Genomic DNA, 20,754 nt, shown 5'->3' on the forward strand with positions numbered 1-20,754 from the left:
TTACCCCCTGTCTGTAATTTCAGGAACAGTTTGACAATCATTTCTGCCATTGTTTAATATGTAAATTTACAGTGTTTTTTTTTTTTTTTTCTTTTTTTTTTTTTACAGGGCGGGGTAATAATTGATCAAAACATATCTTATAAAATATATACAAGCCACACATTTACGTTTCTTAATATTGTGAATGATCTCTTGTGTCATTTCTCATGTTGCCTCTGGTATAATTCATGTAAGGGATGTAAAGATTAGAGAAATATTAAAATGTTAAAATGCAGAACCACAAATATTTTCATATTAACTTACTGTGGGAAATAATATGTGGATATTATTCCAAACCTTAATGTTGTTTTATTATCTACTAGAGTAAGTGTGGAAGAACTGATGAAGGTAAGTAAAACATTCCAGTCTAAACGGAAATGGGAAATAATTTTGGGCTCTTTTTTAATATGCATATCTAAAATTATGTACTATGTTGATATAAAGACTACGGTTATGTAATGAAGCGCATCCAAGTAATCTAAAAACAAGTATGCGCTTACCATATGAACCAGGAACCGAACATGACCTTATCGCAGCCCTCTTGGAATTGTGAAAAATCCAAATCCCTCTTTCGATGTATTGCACAATTAACACGGATGCCACATTTCATGTTGATCGGACTCGAATTGGCAGAGACTTGGGCCTGTTTTGAACAAAACAAGAAGACGATTAGGAAGTTATGGAACCAGTTCCTAGTTAAAAAGAAATAAACATCATAACGTTCACGACATAACAAATTATACGTATATTTAATACAAACAGTTCACATAAGGGGTTGGTTTCATTTTCATGTGGACGTATATTGTCGTCGCCTCTGTCTGCCCGGACGTCCGTATGTCTGGACGTCCGTCCGTCCACAATTGTTTGTGGACTCTCTACAGGTCACAATTCTTATCCTATTTTGACGAAACTTTCGATATTGGCATGTATCGGATCGAAACTTCATGGATTATGGCCCCTGATTGTACGAAAAATCACGTTTTTAGCTTGTGGACCCTATAGAGGTCACAATTTTGAACCGATTTTGATGAAACTTGACATGCATGTTTATAACCCAAAGATCTTGGTTCCTTTCGATATTTGCGCCCATCGAAACGTAACTGCCTGAATTATGGCCCCTGATTTTCTGAAAAATCGCCTTTTTTAGCTTGTGGTCCCTCTGGAGGTCACAATTATTATCCGATTTAAAAACCCGTTTGATTGAGTTCGAATCTCGTGAAAATCGGACCATAATTGCCGCCCTTTGTACGCGAATAGTGTAAAAATATGGTATATCAAGGTTGTGGACAGAGGTCACAATTTTAATTCGATTTTGATGAAACTTGAAATGCATGTTTATAACCTAAAGATCTTGGTTCCTTTCGATATTTCCGCATATCGGATCGTAACTTCCTGAATTATGGCCCCTGATTGTACGACAAATCGCCTTTATTAGCTTGGGTCCCTCTGGAGGTCACAATTATTACCCGATTTCAAAACCGTTTGATTATATCACCGTTACACTGTAATAAAAGTTCAGTTCGAATTTCGTGAAAATTGGACCAAAATTGTCGAACAAAATGGCCGCCCCTCGTACGCATATAATGTAAACATCTGGTATATCAAGGTTGTGGACCCTCTGGAGGTCATAATTTTGTGCCGATTTTGATGTAACTTGAAATGCATGTTTATAACCCACAGATCGTGGTTGCTTTCGATATTCGCGCATATTGGATTGAAACTTTGTGAATTATGACCCCTGATAGTACGAAAAATCGCATTTTTAGCTTGTGGACACTCTAGAGGTCACAATTTTGATCCGATTTTGATGAAACTTAAAATGCATGTTCCTGTCGATATTTGCGCATATCGGATCGTAACTTCCTCAATTAGAGTCCCTGATTGGTCGAAAAATCGCATCTTTTAGCTTGCGCATTCTCTAGAGGTCACAATTTTTTTTTTCGATTTTAAAAACCGTTTAGATAACTATTCCACCATAATGAATGTTGAATTGAAATTTTTGGAAAATCGAAATGAAACTGCCGACAAAATGGCCGCTCTTTGTATATAAATTGTATATAAGTATGTAATTCAAAGGTTATGGGCCCTCTAGAGGTCACAATTTTTATCCAATTTTGATGAAACACAAAACATATCTTTATATTCCAAAAATCTCAGTCCCTTTTGATATTTACGCATTTCAGACCATAACTTTCTGGTTTAAGGCCTCTGATTGTACAAAAAATCGTTTTTGTTTTTAGCTTTTTCTCTATCCATCTCTTGCAAAATGTGGGCGTATCCTGCCTGGCAGCCGCTGGTTCATACATACTATCACTACGCTAATGTAACTCAGAATCCCAAAAGGATATGTTACAGAACTATAACAGTTTAACTATATACAATGATTAAAGTATTTGAAGGGAACTATAGTTTTGTTTATTTTGTTTAATGCAGTTTATAAGTAGACTGATATTGTTGGTGACTCTTATTGTTGGATTAGTATATCTGCGCTACATCTTAGAAGATACACACCAGGATCAGACATTTCCACCATTATGTACAGGATATAACCCTTCTGTCAAACCACAACCAAAATACAATATCTTCAAACTGGTAAAGTATTTATAGCTATATTGTTTTATAAATACTGTTTGAATTATTTGGAACTTTTTGCTAGTGATAACTTTGCCACATTCGTTTTTATAGACTCTCTGTACATCTCTTTGTCGGAAGCAGGGATTGTCAAAGACAAGACTAATTGCATTGTAGATTTGTAACTCCCATAATTTTTTTTTAGTTCAATTGAATTAGAATTAATAAAAATAGGCGTGTTGTAAAAGCCAAAGGATGTCCCAAACCATCGTTTTTAGCTGATGAGCACGATACAATCACAAATAAGGACTAAGATACGAAATAAACATACAGAGATGTAACAATATAAGATACTACATGTACTTATCATGTCCAAAAATGGTTACATTTGGAATGGAAATATTTCAAAATAAAAACTGCTAGCACTATGAAATGGAATACCGCTACATTGAATCGAATGGTATAAAGCCACTTTGTCAAGATAATTATTTCACTTATCCATTATTTTGGAATTTTTATAAAATCATTTAAATTTTGGAAATGCATATTTATAACACACCTTTCCTTGTCGGTAACTTTTTGAATACTTTTGGTGCTATGGACAACAAACGGTCCGGTCTGTGATTAGTAGTGCCGACGGTACAATTTCATAGTTGTCACCGAAGAGTGACTGTGAATTTTGGAGAAATGAAATGAAATTGGGTTTAACGTCCTACTATTCTGCACCGATTGGGCTTATGAAGACCGACATACGCAAATTTTGCACTATACGGCGGCAGTGTGAAGTTAAATCGTGTTTCGTTATTCGTTATTGGCGACGGGCATACAGTGTTCTATGAGGGAAATTTTGCCTTCAAAAGGCACTATTGTAGCACCACGGGTCATTTTAGACGTGGAGAGCAGCAGACGGGAAACCATTCGCCACATCCGGCGTATAACCCATGCATCGTTTCTTACTACATATTTTGGAACAGCCCTTGATCGTTTAGGGATTGGTTGACTCTGGACTGGCTACTGTTGTATCCCTCTTCTTAAGGACTTCACCATTGTGTTTTCTTACGATAACAGGAACAACGCTAGTTTTTTTCTATACGTTTTTATGTCACAACAGTTACACAATAGTTTACATTACAATATTTAAAATTAACATCTCTTTTTCCCAACCCCACTCCTGTAAGTCTAACCAGCGTGGCTAGACCCAGGAAACCACTACATCGTGAAATGGTCATCTAAAGAACCCAATGCGTGTCTGTCTCTTTTAGCACTCACTCTCTGTTTTATGGGTACCTATATTCTGTTGTCTGTAGTATTTACGTAAATGACTGATAACAGCTAAATACACCCCAATCTGGATACTGACAGGGATTATTACCTAATTTGGTCAACAAATATGATATATGTTTTATAACAAAGAAAAATGTAAATAACCAACATGTTCATTAATCTATAGCTCAATTAACGTATCAAAATAACCAGCATATACATTCTATATTTTTGGTTATGAAGTTAGAATCAATAATATTGTTCCAGCCATCATATTTCTCCATTCTTTGTCTTTAGACCCCATGTTCTGTTACTGTCACAATATTTCATAAACAATTTAATTTGCGTTTCATAATTAACTTATACCATATTTTGGCAATGGAGAATAATTAATCAAAATCATAATATTATTTTACTTATTATGTGTTCTGTGGCACATATCCCTGCCATCCATATTACAACACTATACGACGGCAGTCTGAAGTTAAATCGTGTTTCGTTATTCGTTATTGGCGAATAACGAATAATAAAACAGAAAGTGTTTCATTATTCAGAATTGAAAATTTTAATAACGGATAACTAGTGTTTCATTATTCAGAATTGAAAATTTTAATAACGGATAACAAGACAGAACGTGTTTCGTTATTCGGGATTGAAAAAAAAAATCTTAGAAATTTCATATAATCGTTGTCCATTTGTCAAGTAAACTGTGTTTTTCATTTAATTCACTTCTAAGAAGGATGCCTCCACAGTATATAAAATGAAATTGGGTTTCATGTCCTACTCACAGTTTTTTTTTAACGTACATGGGACCTCCTGGTTAGCGAGCCAACGCCTTACTCACTGAGCCACCGTTGCTCCTAATTGACTTCTAAGAATGATGCCTTGGCAGTAAACAGCTCCCCTTTCACGACTATGCAATAAAACAATCCATTTTATTGTTCGAGCTTGAATAACGAATAACGATTCAGAATGTGTTTCGTTGTTCGGAATTCATATAAAATTATTACTTTTTCTTAGAAATTTCATATCACTATTGTCCATTTGTCAAGTAAACTGTTTTTTTTTTTTAAATGTAATTGCCTTATAAAAAAAGATTTCTCAGTAATAAAAAAAAACACCCTTTTCGTTTCTGTGTCATAAAACAATCCGTTTTGCTTTCGAGCTCGAATAACGAGACAGATCGTGTTTCGTTTTCGGGATTCAAATACAATTATTATTTTTTCGTAAAAATTTAATACTATTTTCGTTATTCAAATAAAATTATTATTTTTTCGTTAAAATTTGATACTATTATTGTCCATTTGTCAAGTAAACGTGTTTTTCATTTAATTGACTTATAAGGATTCCTCGGCAGTACCCCCCCCCCACTCTTTTCACTTCTATGTCATTAAACAATCCATTTTGCTTTTCGAGCTTGAATTACGAGACAGGGCCTGTTTCGTTATATTCGGGATTCATATTTTGAATAACGCGACAGAACGTGTTTCTTTATTCGAGATTCAAATAATGATTATTTTTTCTTAGAAATGTCAAATCGTTATTGGCCATTTGTGAAGTAAACTCTTTGTTTTATTTATTTAATTGATTTGTAAAAAGGATGTATAAGCAGTATAAAAAAAAGTCCTTTAACTTCTGTGTCATAAAACATTCCATTTTGCTGTTCGAGTTTGAATAACGTTTAACGAATAACGAAACAGGAATTGTCTGTTTCGTTATTCGGGATTCAAATAAAATTGTTATTTTTTCTTAGAAATTTTACATCATTGTTGTCCATTTGTCAAGTAAACTGGGTTTTCTTTTAATTAGGCACGCATGACCCTACTCCATTTCACGTACAATTATGGATCGAAACCACACCACTTGACTAAATGACAGAGCTTATGATCTAAAGCGCACATGTTAGACTAGCCGATCCCCAACAGTGATATACAATTCGTAAGAAAACATAATAATTTTGAAGCATTCCAAAATAATAAAACACATTTTCTGTCATGAATCGTTATTCATACTTGAAATACAAAATAGCCTATTTCATGACACAGAAATAATAAGAGTTTTTTTACTGCGGAGGCATCCTTCCTATAAGTCAATTGAACAAAAAAGGCCATAGTTTACTTGACAAATGGACAACGATGATATGAACTTTTAAGAAACAATAATAATTCTGTTTCTATCCCGAATAACGTTATTGAAGCGCGAAAAACAAAATAAATAGTTTTATTTACTGTTTCTATCTAGTCTCGTAATTTTTTATTCGCCAATAAAGAATAACGAAACACTATTTAAGTTCACACTGTCCTATACGCCCTACTCTTTATTTCAAATTCCAACTGTTAATGGTTCGTTTACGTGCACTATACGTGCGAGTGTAGGACAGCATGTGTTGTGTAGATCCCTTCGTTGGGTTTATACGTGTGTGACTGACAGTGTGTGTGGGTTTGTGACTTTGGTTCCTTAATTTGTTTAAAGGTTGATTTAACGCTTTGTTTGTAATTCCTTTTTCTTAAATAAAATAAAACCAAGTACGAACAATCCAAACCATAAGACAGAATTCGAAGTCATAAAAAACGTTATAGGCAAAATAGTGTATTCAAGCAAAATAGTGTAATCAACAAATGGACTGCTCCTCGTGTACAAAATACACGACAAACGGTGGTAACAGGTGTCCGGAAGAGTAAGCTTACCCTGCCTGGCGCCACACCCGCCATAGCTGCATCCAAACTATTAGGCGAAATCTCGGTAAAATAAAATTATTATGATTTATTTAATCATAAAATTATTTATGATTTATAATGTGAATTCTTTGCTTTCGTAGCGCAATATAAGTGCAATGTTTCTGAAATCAATGAAAAATGATATTTTCTATAAACATTTAATACATAATAATGGCATATCTGTGAATTAATCCATCCTTAAATGTATCCTCTGAGATGACATAATTTTGGGATGATTTAGTCAAAGATTAAGTACAAGTCAACGTTTCAGGACATCACATTTTATGGTGTTCTTGAAAAGTGATTAACTAAATGATTATGCTATTCAAAATTTATAACAATTTAGTCTAAAATTTAACAAGCTTTTAAGAGTATGTCTGGTCAGAAAATCAGAAATGAAATCTCGGATTAGCACTAATCTACTTTCGAAAATAACATTAAAAGCCAGAAAAAAGACATGCAATAAGCAGATTTAACTCTAACATAATGCATCTTTAATGACGATAAATTGTTACTGCAATCTTAAGTAAAGCCAATTGGTAAAATTTATTATCCAAAATAAACTGCTGCATTTTTCTTTTAAAAGGGCCCATTCAAATATTTAGACAACTATAAAAATCCATGTTGGAGAAATGATCAAAAGAAGGTCCAGTGCTTACCATATTTTTATCTAGCTGGTATGCCTAAATGTGGTACAACTGACCTGTATGATAAGATTATCAAACACCCGGAGATAGCTCCATTACAAAAATCAACCGGATACCACTGGATTACACGTCATAGATTTAGAGGTAAGGGCATCCACAGTGTCTGTCGACTAATTAGCATAATATGCGAACTGGGAATCATTTGAACATAATTTATAAATGACAATATAACAGTTATCAATGTTATTAAAGTCACCCATCAAGTTTTGACCTTTCTATTGTAAACTACCGGGCAAAAGAAAGCTGACACTCCGTGTACATGTTCCATAAAAAGACAATTTTGATTTAAACTATAAATATTTGAGAGGAATAAGTTTCTAATGTCTGGAGCAAATATCAAAACATTAACAATAGTGTACTGGCCATAAGCCAGTGTTAAAGATCAATGGTGTCTGGAAAGGAGACAGTGAATCTGTTGATGGGGTGTCTCAATGTCTGCCGTTGCCGTCCCAGTCATGTACATGTCGGGATATAGCGATATTCAGCCGAAGATGTGACCCTCGACCTTCCGGATCTTGGTCGGTCTTGAGTTCGGCATGTTTGCTGAAACTACCGGAAAAGATTGCTGATAGCGATTGAACTGTAATGGAACGTTCTTGCAATTTGCCGTTGAGAAACCCTCACCTGTCCCATACCAATAGCCCCATGTCGTTCTTCTAGTGTTAATCTTCACATCTCTGTAGTATTTTTATTTTCATGCTGAATCATCGCTCTGCCCCCACCCCCAACAGATATTTATGCAACAAGCTTTATTTGATAGTTTTCATCTGCAATATACCTTTAATCCTGTGCATTTTTTTCAGAGGAAAATCCCGGTTTTAAATATTTTGTCAACTGTCGTCAACACGTTGTACCGTCCATTGAAAAACTAACAGTGTTGTACCCAAGAGATTCATCCCAGTTATATCACCCAATGATAACAGGTAGGTATGTATGTATATATATATGGTATTGCAGGTAGGTACGTATCGGACGACGAGATTAAAAGTTTGCAAATTTTTATGAATTTCGCCCGAACATGGACGCAGATAAAACCGACGGATGCATTGTACATAGTAGTTCACAGGATGTATATGTCGCATTGGTGAATGTTAGCGGGGAAAATTTTGGCAAGCTTTGTGACGCGGCCTGCAGGCTGGAGTCAAGCCATGAAACTATTCAATTGTTTTTTTTCAGACAAAGCATTCGTTGTAAAACCAATTCGGGGAGAGTTTGATTTAACAGATGTTACGTATTTTTGAAACAGGTCCCGAAGCGTTTTGGTTCTGTTATGCAAGATCATTTTCGACGTTCCAAAGTAAAAGTTCGGTGCTAAGACCACCCAAAGATAAATTTTAAATGATCCTATTATTAATAAGAACAGGTTTCGCTTTAGTTTTTATATTTTACGCTGACATTTATTACTATAAATCTTCCTAGTGCTAAAACGGAAAATGTGACCTTTTGACCTCTGTGGTCACAAAGAACACGGGTAAATTTTGCAAGTTTACATTTTTATTGAAAGTGTGATTACTTTCGATCATTTTCAGTGCAAATGAACCCATTTGACCTTTGAACCCGAATATCTCGAAAACGCCCAAACGGCGGACGGATTACCACTCGGTATCGTATTCTACGCAAAATTTTACTCTAGAAAAGTTGGATCTGGTTTTGTGCCCATTTGGTGGACACCCCCCCCCCCGCGCTGAGCCTCCAGACTATTATATATCACCATAGAAAGACTAGAGAAGATGTGGTAGTTTGGTTAGCTTATAATCCTATGGACTACCTTCCCTTAAAGGGATTTAAAATACAGATGTGACGTCATCCTTTGATGTTGGCGTACCATTATTTCAAATAATGGTACGGACAATGTGCCAAGCGTACATAGTTGCAATATTGGACCCGCGTGACGTATTTCACGTACGTGCTGGATGACCTGGCGCCTGGTACGTTCGGGCATTTTTATGCGCGAACTCTTAGGTTTTTTTTTTACTGGCACGCGCACAGGTACTATTTCTTTTTCTTTTAACAAGTACCCAAATCGGGGATTTCGTGCGGAGGTAGTTCGGAGGTAAACAGTCTGTGAAGTACAACATTTGCCACTGTACCTGTGTATCGCTAATTATAAACCGAATGTGTGAAGACAGTTCATACATATCACTCAAAAATTTTTCAGTACAAACTCAGTTGATTCACGCTCGATTTGCTACTAAACAAACCCATCGGTTTATTTTCTCAACAGTGTGACCCGAAGTGACCGCGGATTTATTGACCTTGTATGAACTTATCCATAGCTATATCCTTACACCGAGAGAAATTATGTAGTCTCGGTGAAAAGAACCATGGTCATCTGGTAGAAAATTACTTTTGTATTTTTTGGAACGGAAAACAGTGTTTTTAGAAGCAAACTAACCTGCCGCACATGAGGAAGTCATTATACTAATAATAAAAGGCGAGACCTCTTTTTGCGGCGCAGGCTTATCACTGAGTAGTAAACCGTGCACAAACAATAATATAGGAAGCCTAGTGACAGTGTAGTAAGTGGGCTATAGACTATATAGGTTTGAGTCGAGATTACTGGCTTTCAGTTTATTCTGTTTTTGCGATAACCAATTATGTGAGAAATACCATACTGACATTCGGTTTTTAAAAGTTGTACGCCAACTAAATGCGTTTGTTAGATACTGACAGAGCAGCCCCGAGTCGAACAATCGCCGCCCGAGCGGTCTTCGTCAGCTAGTTTCACAATATCGTGCAATAGGTGTATTAATGTGATTTTTAGGTTTAACCCCGCAAACAATGCCAAAATAGTGTTTTCACTGCTTACAGAAAACTGAAATTTAAAAAAAAATTTTTTATGAGGGTGACACTCCCTATCGAGCTGCCGCTCGGTCTGCGCAGCCTCATGCCTGGCACATACTGTCAACATTGTATATTTTTCCGTTTCCGCCCTTCCCCCCCACAATATATATTTCACGGCTACGTTGCGACGGTACCAGCATACCCAGTTGTTGACACCCATTACATCACTCCTGTCTAACAAATCATAAAGCTGTGGTGTTACGGTGGCGGCATAGTATTTCACCGTAACACCACAGCCACTCTAACCATTCATAATACATCTAACTATCCCTTTACAGCACTCCCTACACATTTCCCCTCGTCCTACTTTCCCAAACGTCAACAACACATCTCATACATCCAGTTCGCTGATTAACCCTTGTACCACGTCTACTGGATGACCTGGCGCCTGGTACGTTCGGGCATTTTTATGCGCGAACTCTTAGGGTTTTTTTTCACTGGCATGCGCACAGGTACTATTTCTTTTTCTTTTAACAAGTACCCAAATCGGGGATTTCGTGCGGAGGTAGTTCGGAGGTAAACAGTCTGTGAAGTACAACACTTGCCACTGTACCTGTATATCGCTAATTATAAACCGAATGTGTGAAGACAGTTCATACATATCACTCAAAAATTTTTCAGTACAAACTCAGTTGATTCACGCTCGATTTGCTACTAAGCAAACCCATCGGTTTATTTTCTCAACAGTGTGACCCGAAGTGACCGCGGATTTATTGACCTTGTATGAACTTATCCATAGCTATATCCTTACACCGAGAGAAATTATCTAGTCTCGGTGAAAAGAACCATGGTCATCTGGTAGAAAATTACTTTTGTATTTTTTGGAACGGAAAACAGTGTTTTTAGAAGCAAACTAACCTGCCGCACATGAGGAAGTCATTATACTAATAATAAAAGGCGAGACCTCTTTTTGCGGCGCAGGCTTATCACTGAGCAGTAAACCGTCCACAAACAATAATATAGGAAGCCTAGTGACGAGTGTAGTACTGTAAGAAGGCTATAGACTATAGGGTTGAGTCGAGATTACTCGCTTTCAGTTTACTCTGTTTTTGCGATAACCAATTATGTGAGAAATACCATACTGACATTCGGTTTTTAAAAGTTGTACGCCAACTAAATGCGTTTGTTAGATACTGACAGAGCAGCCCCGAGTCGACCAATCGCCGCCCGAGCTGTCTTCGTCAGCTAGTTTCACAATATCGTGCAATAGGTGTATTAATGTGATTTTTAGGTTTAACCCCGCAAACAATGCCAAAATAGTGTTTTCACTGCTTACAGAAAACTGAAATTTAAAAAAAAATTTTTTTATGAGGGTGACCCTCCCACACACTCCCTATCGAGCTGCCGATCGGTCTGCGCAGCCTCATGCCCGGCACATACTGTCAACATTGTATATTTTTCCGTTTCCGCCCTCCCCCCCCCACCCCCCCCCCACAATATATATTTCACGGCTACGTTGCGACGGTACCAGCATACCCAGTTGTTGACACCCATTACATCACTCCTGTCTAACAAATCATAAAGCTGTGGTGTTACGGTGGCGGCATAGTATTTCACCGTAACACCACAGCCACTCTAACCATTCATAATACATCTAACTATCCCTTTACAGCACTTCACTCCCTACACATTTCCCCTCGTCCTACTTTCCCAAACGTCAACAACACATCTCATACATCCAGTTCGCTGATTAACCCTTGTACCACGTCTACTGGATAGTGTCTGTATTTTTAAGTTGTTTAATGGTCTCGTGCAAGACATTGCGTAATATATAGATATTGCAGTCGTGCTATCGCACTCGTACAATATCAATATATTACTTAAAGGAGCTAAGTCGCTAATATTTGGGACCTAGAAATTGACACAAATGGGTCGCAACGCATACAATAATGTAATATGAATGTATATACATGTAAATTAATTTACATTCAATCGTTTCTGTTTTTGCTGTAATTTCTAATCAGTAAGGTTCGGCGAAAAACGCCAGTATTCTCAATCGAATTTCAATCTCTAGCGTCTGGTTATTCCAGTCTACGCCGATAGTATTTATTGGGGATGCTCTCCAGATAAGAATATATCGTCACCGTTTGACACGACTTGTGGAATATGCCTAGCCTCGTTTTTCGAGTCCCTTATTACAAATAGCACTGAAACTCATTATGGCACACGATTGGCACACGATTCGTGTACCAATTGTAAAATGTTTATTTTGACTTAAATATTGGACATCAGAAGGCCATGTTGATTTAAACCGACTAATAAATCATGTTTTCAATGTAGAAGATTTTGGATGATATTGAGTTAGAGACTTAGCTACTTTAATGTCTCGCACTCGACCATAAAACACCCCTATTTATTTGTCTCCCACAAGATCAATGTGTGTGTGTGTGTGTGTGTGTGTGTGTGCACACGTGCGTGTGTCGGGGGGGGGGGGATCTACCATGCAGATGTTACAGTCAGTGACATTATTTGATGTATACCAACTTGCTGTTTATACTCATGTAAATTTAATTTGAGACCTTTTTCATAAATCATAATTAGGCGATGCCGGGACGTCTACATTTTGGGATCATAGTCACTGGCCATTAGTGCCTGGTAATGAAAATTGTAGTAGCCCAAGAATAACCAACGCCATGATGCTTCACCACCTCTTCCCTGCCACCAAGATTATTGTTATTCTTCGTAACCCAACAGATAGGTGAGTGGAAATACAATAAAGAAAAGGTTTAATAAAACTTTATGTACTATAAGGTTGATGTACTAAACAATGGAAATGTCCGGAAGGTTAAGTAGTGCATCTTATAATAACCGAGTTGAGATAATAACAAATAGTTCAGTATTCAATATTAGGCTACCTTATGCTAACTCTTTCTTGAACCCCCGGGTGCAATTACGTGTAATGTAATGTAAGGCTAAATGAGTCAAACCGCGACACTGGTTAGCTATATACAACTTTTTGAAACCAAATGCTGCCATGTTTATCAATCCTGAGAAGTTCACAAAGCTTATAATTTTTTGTATAAACATATAATCATATTCGTACTTGGCCTATCCCTGGAGACAGAACCCTAACTTCACGTATCTCCGAGCTTCATTCAATCATACATAAAGGGTGCTGACAGGTCACTGAACTTCAAGGGCATTATAAACAACCCGGCCGTGGGTCTATGAATATTGACTAAAAGTGTTTTCTTTATGGTTATTTCAGACTTTATTCAGATTATGTATACTTTCGTAAAAATGTAAGCCAGGAACAGTTCCATGATTATTGTAAACAATCTATAATATTATTTAAAGAATGTGAAAAGAAACATGGAGTCAGATATTGTGTTCATAATTCATCTATAGTTAACCAGTTCAAGGTAACATAATATGCATATTAATTAAAAGGTCATTTTTTTTAATTATTCGCTATTGCTGAAATAAAAAAGGTAAGATCAATAAAGATAGCATGATTATCAATAAATATTACCAATATTGATATTACTAGAAATTATAAGGGCGGAGCGGCCCATACACGTTCAATTTTTTCGTCAATTAACGTGTATGGAGGACATTGACGGCGAATTAATTGAAACAATTTAATTGAATCAATTAATTGACGGATCAAAGTTCCTTTGATATTTATTGACGGCTCGTCAATTAAATAGACCGTGTGTGCTAGTGCCAGAGATGCTTTCATCTCGAAGTCTTCGATCAGAATGAAAATTGACGCTAAAACATTGATCGTGTGTGCATGGTCAATTTCGCCAATTTATTAATTGACAAAATAATTGAACGTGTATGGGCCGCTTAAGTGAGTAAGACGCTGGCTTGATAGCCTGGAGGTCGCGGGTTCGCTTCTGGTGTTGGCCGAGAAAGTTCATCGGGATTTTCAGGCGACGTTTCCTCTTATAAGTGGTGCAGGATAGAGGGCCTGACAAGGACAGCTGTCTTGTTGTTCGGGCAGGACGATAAACCGAGGTTCCGTGTACACATTGGCGTGCCCGTTGTGCCGCTGTCCGGCAAAAGTTCCCTTATAGCGCACTGTATGGCGTATGCCCGTCTTTATTAGCCCAGTCGGGACAGAACAGTAGGGCGTTAAACCCCTTGTCATTTCACTAGAAATGATCTATTCTATTCTATTTGTAAAATCTAAAATTTCCATCACGATGCAAAAATAATACCAACGATTTGTATAAACACTATTAAGTTATAATCTTCATCTAATAAATAGGTTTTTTTTACAGGTTAGGATCCACATTGGACTATATTCCATATATATGGCCGACTGGTTAGACGTTTTTCCTAGAAACCAAATTTTACCAATAAAACTTGATGATTATTCGAAAAATCCCACCAAAACATTCACAGAAATATTTTCGTTTTTAGGTGTTGGTAGGTGTAAATTTGATCGGTTTTATTTCGCCCATAATCAATCTGGTCTGCTACTGTCTTCACCAAAATCCGCCTGTTTGTCCGTCCGATTTCTTGCAATCGGAGATTCGCAGTGTATGTCAGGTCAAAGATTGTGTTTTTGGAAATCGAACTGGTCGTACTCGTATTGTTGTTTTACGGGAACTTTCCCTCTCATTGAAACATTCTAATACTTAAAGGGGCCCATACACGTTCAATAATTTTGTCAATATTATTGACCCAATATATTGACTCAATATATTGAATCAATAATATTGACAGGAATTGCCCACACATTTCCATCAATAATTTCATCATTTTTTGTTCATTTTTCAAAAAAAAGGATGCCATGTTTACTCTTCCAAGGCTGACGCAATTATTGACAGATTCTCCACACACGATCAATATTGTCATTCAATAAATTGACCGGCCGTCAATATATTGATAAACCATCAATAAAATTCAAAATGGTTTTGATCCGTCAATATATTGACGCAATGATGGTTATTGACAATATTTTACATCAATATAGCCCATACACGTTCAATATTATTGAGTCAATATATTGAGTCAATAATATTGACGGAATAATTGAACATGTATGGGCCCCTTTACACTACTTTACACAGAATGGGTATTTGCTCCATTCTTGAAATAAATATGATTTGTAAGAATGCACTTTGCCTGCCGAAATTCAGGTCAATCATTGCGTAGAAATAACTGGGCTTTACTAGTATATTATTCGTTTAAAGAGCGCTGGCCCATTTCCTCTCGTTGCATATTGTCCTTTAACTGGTTTTGTATACAAGACATGACATGCTTTTTATGTATACAACTCCCGGTGTATTTAAGAAGTTCACAAAGATGACAAAGATTGTTGTACTTTTAACAAATTTTATATAATTTTTCAGCTTCGTTGAATCAAGAAGAAATACAGAAGATTATTGACGGGGCGAAGAAAAATGTAGGAACCAGAAAACAGAATATGGGTGCAATGAAATCTGAAACGAGAACAATGTTAAATAAGTTTCATGCGCCTTTTAATAAGGTCATGGCGGTTCAAATGAAAGATGAAACATTTCTTTGGTTACGTGAATAGTGGTGCTTCATCTTTTCCTAAAATTGTATTGGTGGTCATATTAAATTCCTTCTGTCAGTTCTAGAAGCTGCGAATCGCTTTTACGGATCTCTCATAGCAAGAAATTTTATATTTTATAATCCACCGAATGGGCATGCAATGTGCCAAATGGGGAATTTTTCCCTGACAGCAAATTCCAACAATAAAGTGTTATTTTACGTGCACGCAAATGTGTACGCAGAACTTCGGGTTTTGGTCCCACCCGAACAACTAGATATTGTCCTTGTCAGGCCCTCTACCCTGCGCCACTAACAAGGGGAAACCAAGCCGGAAAATCCCGAGGAGCTTTCTCGGACAACACTGGGAGCGAACCCAGGTTAGCAAGCCAGTGTCTTACTCACGGAGACATTTTATGTTTCGAATCGTTCAAAATTTTCATTCTGGGGATTAACAGTCGGCTGTATAAAGGTGAAAACTAACAGTCGGTTGTATAAAAGTGAAAATTAAAATAGTAAACTAACTGACGTTAGATAAATCTTCTGAAGCAAACAATTAAAAGGACTAGCTTCAGCAATCACTAATAGAAATAACATTTATATAACATGTTTATATAACATTTCTGGCTGAAAGGCAAAGTGAATTTGGCATGTTATAAGGGATTCGGGATTCGCGAATACCGTGCTGGCTCGTTATTCGGGATTCGCCAATAGCGAATAACGATCCAGCATGTTATTCGGGATTCGGGATTCGCCACTAAAACAGACCAGTCTACCTTCCATCCGACCATTTCCTCGTTACCTCCGACCCTAGGAGTAAGTGAACGTCGGGTGGCCGACTAGCACGGAGACGGCAGCATCTCAAGCGAGTAGGGTGCTGACTGGTTTGTTGGAGTGCACGGGGTAGTAAGTGCCGACTAGCAAGGAGACGACTGTTTGTCGAGCGAATAGGATGTTGACTAGTTTGTTGGCGTGCACTGGGCAGTCCTCTCCTGCACTCACCTGTTTTATTGTCGAATCCCGAACGAGCCAGTACGTTATTCGGGATTCGGAAGTAAAACAAGACCGACCTTCCTCCCATCCGACCATTTCTTCGATACCTCCGATCGTAGGGATAAGTGAACGTTGCGTGGCCGACTAGCACGGAGACGAAACGTCTGTTATACGAAAAGGGTGATAACTGGTTTGTTAGAGTGTACGGGGCAGTCCTCTCCAGCAATCACCTGTTTTATTGCCGAATCCCGAATAACGTGCTGGCTCGTTATTCGGGATTCGCGAAAAACGAATAACGAACCGGCAAGTTATTTGGGATTCGACACTAAAACAGAACGATCTATCTTGCATCCTACCATTTCCTCGTTGGGTGACCGACTTTCACAGAGACGACTGTTTGTCAAGCGAATAGGGTGCTGACTGGTTTGTTAGAGTGCACCGGGCAGTCATACTACCATTTCCTCGTTGGGTGACCGACTAGCACGGAGACGACAGTTTGTCAAGCGAATAGGGAGCTGACAGGTTTGTTAGAGTGCACGGGGCAGTCATCTCCAGCAGTTACCTGTTGTTGTTTTTGCCGAATCCCGAATAACGTGCGGACTCGTTATTCGGGATTCGCGAATAACGAGCCAGCACGTTATTCGGGATTCGGGATTCGCCACTAAAACAGACCGACTTGCGTTGCATCCGACCATTTCCTTGCTATTCGGGATTCGGGATTCAGCAATCAAACAGATGATTGCTAGAGAGGACTGTCCGGTACACTCTAACAAACCAGTTAGCACCCTACTCGCATAAAAAAACGGTCGTCTCCTTGTTAGTCGGTCACCCAACGTTCACTTACCTCTTCGGTCGGGGGTGCAAGGAAATGGTCGGATACAAGGTAGGTCGGTCTGTTTTAGTGGCGAATTCCGAATACCGAATAACGTGCTGTGCACTCTAACAAACCAGTCAACACCCTATTCGCTCGACAAACAGTCGTCTCCTTCCTAGTCGGCCTCCCAGCATTCACTTACCCATACAGTCGGGGGTATAGGGATGAAATGGTCGGATGCAAGGTAGGGCGGTCTGTTTTAGTGACGAATCCCGAATAAAGTGCTGACTCATTATTCGTTATTCGCGAATCCCGAATAACGATCCAGCACGTTATTCGGGATTCGGAAGTAAAACAGGTGATTGTTGGAGATGACTGTCCCGTGCACTCTAAGAAAACAGTCAGCACCCTATTCGCTTGACAAACTGTCGTCTCCGTGCTAGTCGGTCACCCAACGAGGAAATGGTCGGATGCCAGGTAGATCGTTCTGTTTTAGTGGCGAATCCCGAATCCCGAAAAGCGTGCTGGCTGTTTATTCGTTTTTCGCCAATAACGAATAACGAGCCAGCACGTTATTCGGGATTCGGCAATAAAACAGGTGATTGCTTGAGATAACTGCCCCGTACACTCTAACAAACCAGTCGCTTGACAAACCCTACTCGCTTGACAAACGGTCGTCTCCGTGCTAGTCGGCCACTCAACGAGGAAATGGACGGATGCAAGGTAGATCGTTCTCTTTTAGTGGCGAATCCCGAATCCCCGCTTGAGGAAATGGTCGAATGCAAGGTAGATCGTCCTGTTTTAGTGGCGAATCCCGAATAACGTGCTGGCTCGTTTTTCGTTATTCGGGGTTCACGAATAACGTTAATCGGTATTCGGCAATAAAACAGGTGATTGCTGGAGAGGACTGCCCTGTGCACTCTAACAAACCAGTCGTCTCCTTGCTAGTCGGTCACCCGACGTTCACTTACTGCCCCGTGCACTCCAACAAACCAGACAGCACCCTACTCGCTTGAGAGGCTGCCGTCTCCGTGCTAGTCGGCCACCCGACGTTCACTTATCCCTAGGGTCGGAGGTAGCGAGGAAATGGTCGGATGGAAAGTAGACCGGTCTGGATCGTTATTCGTTATTGGCGAATCTCAAATAACGAGCCAGCACGGTATTCGGAATTCGAATCCCGAATAACGTGCCAACTTCAATTGCCGCCTAAAGAAGGGCGTCTCTTGTTGGTCATCATTAACCAAGTACTGTCGTTTACATGAATATATATTGTCCTGTTATATTTCATATTTTATCATTGCTTGATAATGACTAGAGAAGCCTAGATGAAACGTCGCACAGTAATAAGCAGTAATTGTATTCCATTAAATTGTGATCTGTATATTCCAGTTCAATAAATAAATGCCATTGGAAAAATTTACATTTTATGGTAGGCTACATTGTATCTGTATGGTAATGTTTAAAAATTAAAGCCAACTGCGGGTTTCGTCAATGTCGTGAGATATAAACATGGCTAGGGCACGGGATATTTGACGAGATTGTGGGTTAAGATAAGAGCTAGGGCTTGCGTTAGCACTAGTAGCACTAGCCCTGTTTACATCTTGTGACTTTTGACCAAATCTGCAGTTTGCCTTAATTTTTAGACCTGACCGTATCTGAATTCGTTGAATTAAACCGGAGCGGTTGTTATGGCTCACCCATAGATTCTAAAAGAATTATGTATTTATTTTTAAAAAATCAACCTTATTGTTGTCTTTATCCTTAACGATATATTCCAATGCTTTAAACATACATTATGCACGAGCTAAATCTTCCCATTGCAAGTCTTTCTTTAGGCCTGAAATGTTATCTAAATTATTAATTATACATTAATTAACTTATCCAGACCATAATCAACTCTCGATGTAATCGCTAGTCTGCGATATTTACTGGATTGGGATTCGATTTGCTGCCCAACTTTCATTCATGATTTAATCATGAAATGGATAATCGAGACTATGTTTTTATCGTACCGATTTTAGTAACGATAATCAAAGCTAGGCCGAAAATTCAATCGCTGAATTCTCGGTTCAGAGTGGACCAATTTGACTGAAATTTTCAGCAAATTCTCATTACGTTATCCAGTTTTTAACTATTATAGTGAGAACTATCAGTTCTTTATCTAATCTCCCATAATGTATCTTTAATTATAACCATTGATTAGCAGATATACTCAAAAAGAGAAATAAATGTAGCTAAAAGCATTTGTCCCTTATAACAAATTTATAATTATTTTGTTGAAATGTTTATGACTTGAGTAAAGAAACCATCATATAAATCATAGATTTCGTTTTCGCTCCGTTTTTCGGGTAGTCACTAAGGGTAGCATAGGGATATGTTTGACCATGACAAGACAGCAAATCAAATGCCTTTCAAAAGATTCTGTGTAGACCAATCGCTTTCAGAGCATTGCCTACAAAGAAAGGGGTGCCACGGTGGCTCAGTGGATAGGGCACTTGGTCACTAACCAGGTGTTAGATCCCGGTGTTAGCCGAGAAAGCTCCCCGCTATTTTCCAGGGCGGTTTCCCCCTTCTCAGTGATGCCGGGCGGAGTCTGACAAGAAACAGTGTCTAGTGGTTCGGATGGGACGAATAGCCCAGAATAGAATCGAAAATGGCGACTTTTGTTCTTGTACATATTACTTGTAAAATAAGTTTTTTTGCGGTTACGGAATTCGATATTGGGTTCAAACATTATATTCAGATAAGACAGAAACATCAGGACATACTATAAAACACATCAATTACAGCCAGGGGTGGACCCTGGGTCGGTCGCCCTTGTTCCTTGCTCCGTTAGGGGTTCCCACTCTATGGGGGACCGGCGGGGTCCTCTCAAATCGGGTGCGAAATACTTTTTGAAAAAACTCACTGTGGTTAATGGTGTTTCTAGCTTATGCACATATTTAAGGTGTGGCATTCTTAACGATTTATCAAAAACGACATAAATTCATGACTAAAAGGGGACAACAAACTACCCAAGAACATTAACTAATTTAGGGACCCCTGAAACTACCATACTCCTTTCAGTCCATCCCTGGAACTGATACCACAAGGGCTGTAAACACGGATCACATAACCATTTCTGAACCAATATTAGGGCGCAAATTCGCAACAACTGGATATATCGAAGCCACTTTTAACCCCTGTGAAGATGGTTTAAAGACATATCAAATGTAGAAACAGAAATTGCACCTAATGAAAAGAATGTTAAACAGATTGGATTTCTTAAATTAATTTTTGAACCCAAAATAGAATTCAGTCACCCTGAAAACCTTATTAGATAAATTTTAAGAGCAAT

At 38.2% G+C, this 20,754-nt stretch overlaps 1 protein-coding gene across 2 annotated transcripts; it reads left to right on the top strand.

Annotated features, from left to right (window-relative positions):
* Nucleotides 1-209: 209 nt before the first annotated feature.
* LOC126816713 (carbohydrate sulfotransferase 15) lies at nucleotides 210-16,446 on the top strand. Of its 2 annotated transcripts, XM_050543461.2 has the most exons (8): nucleotides 210-387; nucleotides 2,473-2,631; nucleotides 7,177-7,381; nucleotides 8,101-8,220; nucleotides 12,683-12,839; nucleotides 13,350-13,503; nucleotides 14,371-14,518; nucleotides 15,448-16,446. In XM_050543461.2, exons 1-8 carry the CDS (start codon nucleotides 382-384, stop codon nucleotides 15,633-15,635), a joined length of 1,137 nt encoding a protein of 378 aa, XP_050399418.2. In that variant the 5' UTR covers nucleotides 210-381; the 3' UTR covers nucleotides 15,636-16,446. The 2 variants fall into 2 exon arrangements, with proteins under 2 accessions (XP_050399418.2, XP_050399419.2); XM_050543462.2 differs by lacking the exons at nucleotides 210-387; nucleotides 2,473-2,631; nucleotides 7,177-7,381; nucleotides 8,101-8,220 and adding an exon at nucleotides 9,795-9,816.
* The last annotated feature ends 4,308 nt before the right edge of the window (nucleotides 16,447-20,754 follow it).

This window comes from Patella vulgata, chromosome 3, assembly GCF_932274485.2.
Source record: "Patella vulgata chromosome 3, xgPatVulg1.2, whole genome shotgun sequence".
Taxonomy (NCBI): domain Eukaryota; kingdom Metazoa; phylum Mollusca; class Gastropoda; family Patellidae; genus Patella; species Patella vulgata.